The sequence below is a fragment of the Eucyclogobius newberryi genome, unplaced genomic scaffold (assembly GCF_026437365.1).
Source record: "Eucyclogobius newberryi isolate DKJ021-1_F unplaced genomic scaffold, fEucNew1.0.hap1 SCAF_14, whole genome shotgun sequence".
NCBI classification, from domain to species: Eukaryota; Metazoa; Chordata; class Actinopteri; order Gobiiformes; family Gobiidae; genus Eucyclogobius; species Eucyclogobius newberryi.
In genome coordinates, this window is record NW_027315768.1 from 13,183,436 (window position 1) to 13,193,320 (window position 9,885).

General features: G+C 42.0%; 1 protein-coding gene across 1 annotated transcript in view; it reads left to right on the top strand.

Moving 5' to 3' along the window:
- Positions 1-9,885, top strand: part of LOC140359428 (voltage-gated inwardly rectifying potassium channel KCNH7-like) — a 95,154-nt gene that overhangs the window by 55,654 nt on the left and 29,615 nt on the right. Inside the window, exon 6 of the mRNA XM_072444355.1 lies at positions 634-1,059. Coding sequence (XP_072300456.1) covers positions 634-1,059 — 426 coding nt within the window. The remainder of the gene's footprint in view (positions 1-633; positions 1,060-9,885) is intronic.

The window sequence follows — 9,885 nt, forward strand, 5'->3', positions numbered from 1 at the left end:
TGAAAAGCGTTTTTGTTTTGGGAGAGAAAATGGCTCTGTGAGTTCATTTGAATCCAAAAGCAGTCATTTGATGGAAAACATGTTTTTCAATGTACAAAGCGTGAAGTCTCTGCTCCTGCAAAGACATCATAAATCTCCATGTCAGTGTTGTACATGTTACCACCTTACTTACTCATTCCTGTCACCATGGCAACGTTTGTAGGTCGTCTGTGGTTTGCTACACCGGTCATTTGACGAGTGTTCTCACGTGAAACAATGTGAAACTGAGTGTCGTCAAATACGGTCAGCAGTAGACTGAAGTTGGTGTTATCAGGCAACCTTATGACATCAAAGGTCGACAGCCGGAAGTTTTTGTTTCTTTTCCCATGGTAATTCCCTCTGCTGCCAGTAGATCCTAGTAAGAGAACGCCTCATAACAATGGATGCTCTCAGTAGAGACATTATTTAAAACATGAGATGCCTCTTTTAAGAGATTTTTCTTTTTATCATATTGCTTGTTATATAGAATCATGAATAACCATGAGATTCAAGGGTTGGGGGTTGTTGAAACTGTATGTCAAAAATACATACTGTACATTAATCAATTCAATATTTTTCTTGTAAAAGCTTCACCTTTTGTTTTCACTCCTCCAGGTCTTATCACTGGGTGCGGACGTCTTACCCGAGTACAAACTCCAGACCCCTCGCATCGACAAGTTCACCATCCTCCACTACAGCCCGTTCAAAGCCGTGTGGGACTGGCTCATCCTGCTGCTGGTCATCTACACGGCCATCTTCACGCCATACTCTGCCGCCTTCCTCCTCAACGACCAGGAGGACCAGAAGAGGCGCCAGTGCGGATACTCCTGCAACCCGCTAAACGTGGTGGACCTCATCGTGGATATCATGTTCATCATTGACATTCTCATCAACTTCAGGACCACCTACGTGAACTTGAACGAGGAAGTGGTCAGTCACCCGGCCAGGATAGCCATACACTACTTCAAAGGCTGGTTCCTCATCGACATGGTGGCGGCCATTCCGTTTGATCTGCTGATCTTCGGCTCCGGATCAGATGAGGTATGTTTCGTCATGCGTTTTGATCTGGGTTTCCTTTTATTTTATTGCCACGTCCGTCCTGTCATCAAGGCTAGGCTTGTGATGCAGAGTTACTTCTGAAAACCTTGAGGGATTTGGTCCTGCAGTCAAGAATTTTGAGAAGATTTGATCCCGGATCCAACTATTTTTCGTCCAGTGAATGTCCAGTTTTGATTAGTGGCCAATCAATCCATGCAATGTAAAAAGTCCTACAAAAAATACGCAAGTTGTTCGTTGACAGCACTTCAAAACAACAGATTTTAATACCTACTTCCAGTTCTGTGGTGTGAAAATCAGCTTGAATGGCTTCAATACCAAACTTAATCCATTTTTTGCGTCTTAAATATTCCCACTTCCCACTGTGATTAGTTAAAAGGACGGATACTGGCCACTAGGGGGGGAAATGGCATATGATTACAGAGATCTGGTACAAAAATGTGTCCGATCACTTGAAGCATGAATACCATGTAAAAAAGTACCAAAAGATCTGTCTCTTGCTGAAATGCCTTGGCAGAGGTCACTTTTCCATCAGCCCTTTGAGCACCAGCGAGACATCCATATCTGACCCTGCTTATCTTTGGCTTGAATTCATTCTGATTTTCTCATGCATTCTCATTTTTCCCAGGAAGCTTTATAGACCACATGGCTGCCCACCGCCATCTTGTTATCCATTCACTCTAAGCCCAGACTTGTGCCCCGAGGCCTCTACTTACAGCCTCTATCTTACAGTCTCTGCCCTGGACGGATTACTTTAAATTGCATGTTTCTTTTTTTCGCTCTTTTTTTTTGAATGGTTTCCAGTCTCGAATCCATTTACACGGATTAATGGCTTACCAAATGGCAATCAATGATGCATTTCAGTGAGGAGAATGGCGTGTGAGAGTGTGTGTGCGTGTGGTAGGAGAGGCGGGAGATGCAGATGTGGGAGGGCCTTGGGTGCAGGTTCGGTGCCAGGGCTGTCAGTCGATGGATTGTTCGAGCTCCAAAAGAACTCCATTTCACCCGAAAATCTCCTGATTATCGACCATAATCATCTTTTCCTCTGAGCGCCGCTGAGTCACTCCTGTCAGATGCAAAAACAACAATAAAATCACTCACACACGGACTAGGATTGCCATTGCCATCAGATTTGCGATTTATGTTTTAATACTAGGATTCTGTTAAAAGTGCACATTTTGTACACGTTAAAAAGCTGGTCTCCATGTTATTGCTTTGCCTGGAATGTTCCACAGTATGGCATTAAGTGCATCTACCTTGCCACAAAACTAAAAGAAAAAGACACAAAGACAATAACATTTAGGATGTTCAATTGCTATGGCTGCACAAAATATTGCAGTATTGATATTGCAAGTAGTATTGATATCGCAACAGATTAAATACATCCCAAAAACATGATGGTGCGTTCAGACCGCGGCGTTGGTTGTTGGATGTCTATTCTTTTGAGGGCAGACGCTGGAGAAAGGCCAGGTTTGTGCTAGACACAATTCGGGCTCTTACTGACAATGCAATTCATTCATATTCAGAGGAATGGCTGCTACTCAAGAGGAAGCTCCTGATTGGTTGAAGCACCACAAATTTCCCCAAAAGTTCCATTTTCAACTACGGCGTCTGATGCCAAGGACACTGAATTTATTTATTTATTTGAAATGTGAGAGTGCATATTAACTAACATGAACACATGTAAATATGCCAGATTTAACTATAAAGGCAGACACACAGCACATTTCACAGGACGGCACAAACAGGAAATTTAACACAGCCTCAAAAATATGCACATACATTTTAAACATTAGTAAAAGCTACACATTGTGACTGCAGGTTTGATTGTCCAGGAGCCAAAATGTTTGTGACCTACAGAAGGCGAGGAGTGATGCAGCCACATTAGATGTGAGAAAGCTCAAGATGCGCTGCGCCAATTCCCGAGGCCGGGCTGCAGAAACACTGGACACTGTGGGCTCGGACCCTTTCATTACTTGTCCCCACCCACTTTTCACCTCAGCTGCTCGTCACCATGACGTCTGGCCTTCATCTATGATGTGTGGCCTTCACTATGACGTCTGGCCTTCACTATGCCGTCTGGCCTTCACTATGACGTCTGGCCTTCACTATGACGTCTGGCCTTCACTATGACGTCTGGCCTTCAGTATGACGTCTTGCCTTCACTATGCCGTCTGGCCTTCACTATGACGTCTGGCCTTCAGTATGACGTCTGGCTTCACTATGACGTCTGGCCTTCACTATGACGTCTGGCCTTCACTATGACGTCTTGCCTTCACTATGCCGTCTGGCCTTCACTATGACGTCTGGCCTTCACTATGACGTCTGGCCTTCAGTATGACGTCTGGCCTTCAGTATGACGTCTGGCTTCACTATGACGTCTGGCCTTCACTATGACGTCTGGCCTTCAGTATGACGTCTGGCCTTCAGTATGACGTCTGGCTTCACTATGACGTCTGGCCTTCACTATGACGTCTGGCCTTCACTATGCCGTCTGGCCTTCACTATGACGTCTGGCCTTCAGTATGACGTCTGGCCTTCAGTATGACGTCTGGCTTCACTATGACGTCTGGCCTTCACTATGCCGTCTTGCCTTCACTATGCCGTCTGGCCTTCACTATGACGTCTGGCTTCACTATGACGTCTGGCCTTCACTATGACGTCTGGCCTTCACTATGACGTCTGGCCTTCACTATGACGTCTGGCCTTCACTATGACGTCTTGCCTTCACTATGACGTCTGGCCTTCAGTATGACGTCTGGCCTTCACTATGACGTCTTGCCTTCACTATGACGTCTGGCCTTCAGTATGACGTCTGGCCTTCACTATGACGTCTGGCCTTCACTATGACGTCTGGCCTTCACTATGACGTCTTGCCTTCACTATGACGTCTGGCCTTCACTATGACGTCTGGCCTTCAGTATGACGTCTGGCCTTCACTATGACGTCTGGCCTTCACTATGACGTCTGGCCTTCAGTATGACGTCTGGCCTTCACTATGACGTCTGGCCTTCACTATGACGTCTGGCCTTCACTATGACGTCTGGCCTTCACTATGACGTCTGGCCTTCACTATGACGTCTGGCCTTCACTATGACGTCTGGCCTTCAGTATGACGTCTGGCCTTCACTATGACGTCTGGCCTTCACTATGACGTCTGGCCTTCACTATGACGTCTGGCCTTCACTATGACGTCTGGCCTTCACTTTGCTGCTCGGTTTCCCTGTCTCTCTGATCTATGTGCTCACTCTTTGAAGTGAACTCTCTGAGGAGCAGGAGGAGCAGTGCTGCACCTCTTTAGTGGGACAGAGGAGGAAACAGAGACACACGACCTCCGCCAAACAGAGGAGATATTTGGCTCTTTGGAAATTTTATTTTGTCTCAATACATTTAAATATAAAGTGTTGAGTTTCAACTTGTTAATGACGTTAAATACAGCTGATTAATTTACCTTATTAGCGATGGATAAGATAAGTTAAGATAGCCTTTATTTGTCCACACATGGGGACATTTTGGTGTTGCAACGCAAGCAGATACAGAAGAAAATAACAGATAACACTCTTATAAACAAAACTCCTATGTACAGAACCTCTCATATTCTTAATAGGGAAAAGAGACAAAATAAATAAATTTAAATTTGAAAATAAAAAGATAAATAAGATAAAAATATAAAAAATAAGCTAACATAAGACAAAATAATACTAATCATAGTGGTAAAGTAAACACTCTTATTTCTCATGGTTAAAGTCAGTATTGCACATGGTTAAAGTCAGTATTGCACATGGGTGTGACAGTTACATGTGTTCAGGACTAACAGTGTTTGTTGTGAGTCTGACAGCAGCAGAAGGACAGACCTGTGAAACGTCTCCTTCACACAGCGAGGGTGGATCAGTCTGTCACTGAAGCTGCTCTCCAGAGCGGACAGAGTGTCCTGCAGGGGGTGAGACTCATGGTCCAGCATAGATGAGAGTTTAGCCAGGACCCTTCTGTCCCCCACCTCCTCCACCGAGTCCAGAGCGGCACGTAGACTTTTCTTGTTTTATTCACTAAATAATCAATGACTAAATAAGGCCTACATTCACTTGTCAGAACTTTAGTGTTGGTTTACTTGGTTATTAGAATGAGAAGGGGAAAGAGGACAGAATAACAGCAGAACAGCAGAACAGCAGGAGGAGAAGACAGGCTTTAGATTGTGATCAATTCAATTAATGGATATTGTTTTCTAAAGTTATGAAAGGAATGACATTAATATTCAGCGGTATCTGACTGGAGCATCAGCAGTGTTCTATTATGTTTTATTGTGGACGGTTCTTATCTTAAAGGTGCACAATGTAACTTTACTGATGGAGGCGCTTGTCTACATGAAACTGACCCCTTGAATGAACTGTATGGCATATGATATCTCCATGGAGACCAGCAGTTGCTCTTTCAGGCCCAGTTACAGGTCAGATCTGTGCAGAGGAGACCCTGCTCACTGTAAAAATACAAATCTTTCAGGGTAACTCTAACCCTGAATAAATGTAAGACCAGGCAACGCAATAACATCTCCACAGAGACAAGCAGGTGGCAGACATTTATGGAAAGCATGGTTTTATACATAATAAGAGTAAGGTTATAGTCTAATCTAATCTAATCTTATTGACTAAAGGAGGCGTGGCACAATCTTTCAAAACTCTATTGTCTTCATCTTTAAAAAGCAACAATTCACCTCTAAAATCCAAACAAACTCATTCCTAGCCCTCCACTACCTGCTGTAATCCCAATAAAATAATTAGTTGATTTAAAATTGACAGATTAATCAATTAAACGACTTAAGAGGACAGGATATGTCTGTGTGTGTAGAACTGTTGTCCTTGTTGCCAATTGCAAATGCGTCTGTGATTCATCTCGCAGCCCCATCAACGCTATCATCATGACTAAATAAACATTGATAAAAATATGACCTTAATAAATGGGCTGCTGTCATGCATGTGTTTTCATTGAGGAAAACAGTGCAGTGGAGACAGTGGCAGATGGTCCTCAGCCGACCCATTCATTCAGCCGCTTAATAAGACGGTTTTAACCTAAAAGCCTGTTTGATTAAAGCGCCCAATGTATCTGAAATAGATTTTGATCAGTGACGTGTGAACATCAAAATAATTTCATTTTACTGAACTGTGTGCACGGCGTTATAAATACTACGGAAATGAATGTTGCCCCTTGAGTTCTTGTAATATCTGGCTTATTTAGCTTGACTATATTGTGAAAGATAATGCAGGGAATAAGGGGCTACAGGAAGTATGTGTGGTGTAGCAGCGTAAAATTAGATTGTACAAAGTTTTCTAATTACAACAACATCTTTTCTTTCAGGGAACCTATTTTGTTACAGTCTTGAGCAATTGTGTTGTAAACAAATATCGCCCTTAGATAATTACATTTCTGTTGGAAGGAACTCCTGCAGCAATTAAAGTTGTATCCACGTTTACTTTCAGTGTGTGGAGAATCAGATGTTGAGTTATAAATGATTTCTTTGCTTGGAATGTACCACAGTATGGCTTTAAACATATCTGTCTAGAATGTATTTTATTACAGCTCGCCTTTCCACAGATCTGACATGTAAACAGGCTATGATGAGATATTAGAGAAGTGGAATGTCATATATTGGAACATTCTAAACTAAACAATATAATTTCTATTGAGAAAAGCAGGCGCCGGATTCCTGAGCAGAAATGTTATTTATTGGACCTTTAAATTGTTTCCTAGAGTAAATTGAAAATATTCCTTTCAGAATATCAGCATGTATTTGATCATTTGGATAAATATCAATGAATGTGAATACATTGGTGTACAACATTTCCTGACATGCTGCAGAACCATACATGGGTTTCAGCTTCCTCTTTATAAGCAACAATAGGACTGTTCACCTTGAAAACATTGGATATTTTGTTTGAATTGTTAATTGTTATGGCAACAGACCTCATGTTTCATTATTCTGAAACTCCTGGATACTAAAATGTGTGTGCTAGATAGTCGGTCAGAAGAGAGTAACTCTACCACACATACTACTACACACACATACAGTACTACCACACATACAGTACTACCACACATACAGTACTACCACACATACAGTACTACCACCCATACTATCATACATACTACCACACATACAGTACTACCACACATACAGTACTACCACACATACAGTACTACCACCCATACTATCATACATACTACCACACATACAGTACTACCACACATACAGTACTACCACACATACTACCACACATACAGTACTACCACCCATACTATCATACATACTACCACACATACAGTACTACCACACATACAGTACTACCACACATACAGTACTACCACACATACAGTACTACCACACATACTACCACACATACAGTACTACCACACATACTACCACACATACAGTACTACCACACATACTACCACACATACTACCACACATACTACCACACATACAGTACTACCACCCATACTACCACACATACAGTACTACCACACATACTATCATACATACTACCACACATACAGTACTACCACACATACTACCACACATACAGTACTACCACCCATACTACCACACATACAGTACTACCACACATACTATCATACATACTACCACACATACAGTACTACCACACATACTATCATACATACTACCACACATACAGTACTACCACACATACAGTACTACCACACATACAGTACTACCACACATACTACCACACATACAGTACTACCACACATACTATCATACATACTACCACACATACAGTACTACCACACATACAGTACTACCACACATACAGTACTACCACACATACAGTACTACCACACATACTACCACACATACAGTACTACCACACATACAGTACTACCACACATACAGTACTACCACACATACTACCACACATACAGTACTACCACACATACTACCACACATACAGTACTACCACACATACTACCACACATACTACCACACATACTACCACACATACAGTACTACCACACATACTATCATACATACTACCACACATACAGTACTACCACACATACAGTACTACCACACATACTACCACACATACAGTACTACCACACATACTATCATACATACTACCACACATACAGTACTACCACACATACTATCATACATACTACCACACATACAGTACTACCACACATACAGTACTACCACACATACTATCATACATACTACCACACATACAGTACTACCACACATACTATCATACATACTACCACACATACAGTACTACCACACATACAGTACTACCACACATACAGTACTACCACACATACTACCACACATACAGTACTACCACACATACTACCACACATACTACCACACATACTACCACACATACAGTACTACCACACATACTATCATACATACTACCACACATACAGTACTACCACACATACAGTACTACCACACATACTACCACACATACAGTACTACCACACATACTATCATACATACTACCACACATACAGTACTACCACACATACAGTACTACCACACATACTACCACACATACAGTACTATGTGATAAAATGTGAATATATGAGTACATTTCTGTGATGTATTTTATCTGCATAATAGTGATATTTTATCTGCATCATTAGTCTAAGAGAACGGGTGTGTGACAAACTGCATTTGTTTGTGAAGGTATCATAAAGATGGGCCAAAGAATGTTGCCCCAGGGGGGAGTTGCACCCCCCTTGCAGGCTTTATCTCTACGGAAAAATACCAAGTGCCTTGATGTGAAGCTGACCAATGAGAAATGTGACCCGCCTATTCCAGAATATCTAATAAAACCAACCAGCATGGGAAAAAACGGGGTGAGATGCAGGAGGGTCACGCAGGCTGCTTACCACAGCTTGCGTGATCAGTCCCCGCGTTTTCTCCCAAGCTTGCCATACAAATGTCTGATATTTCTGTGTCGTTTCATATTCTAAGTTGAATTGTGTTCTCGATGTGTTACGGAATAGCATCGGTGTATGTCTGATTCCATGACATACTACCACACATACTACCATACATACTACCATACATACTACCACACATACAACCACACATACTACCACACATACAGTACTACCACACATACAGTACTACCACACATACAGTACTACCACACATACTACCACACATACTACCACACATACTACCATACATACAGTACTACCACACATACAGTACTACCACACATACTACCACACATACTACCACACATACTACCATACATACTACCACACATACAACCACACATACTACCACACATACAGTACTACCACACATACAGTACTACCACACATACAACCACACATACTACCACACATACAGTACTACCACACATACAGTACTACCACACATACAACCACACATACTACCACACATACTACCACACATACTACCACACATACTACCACACATACTACCACACATACAACCACACATACTACCACACATACAGTACTACCACACATACAGTACTACCACACATACAACCACACATACTACCACACATACAGTACTACCACACATACATACTACCACACATACTACCACACATACAACCACACATACAGTACTACCACACATACAGTACTACCACACATACAACCACACATACTACCACACATACAGTACTACCACACATACAGTACTACCACACATACAACCACACATACTACCACACATACAGTACTACCACACATACTACCACACATACAGTACTACCACACATACTACCACACATATTACCACACATTTTA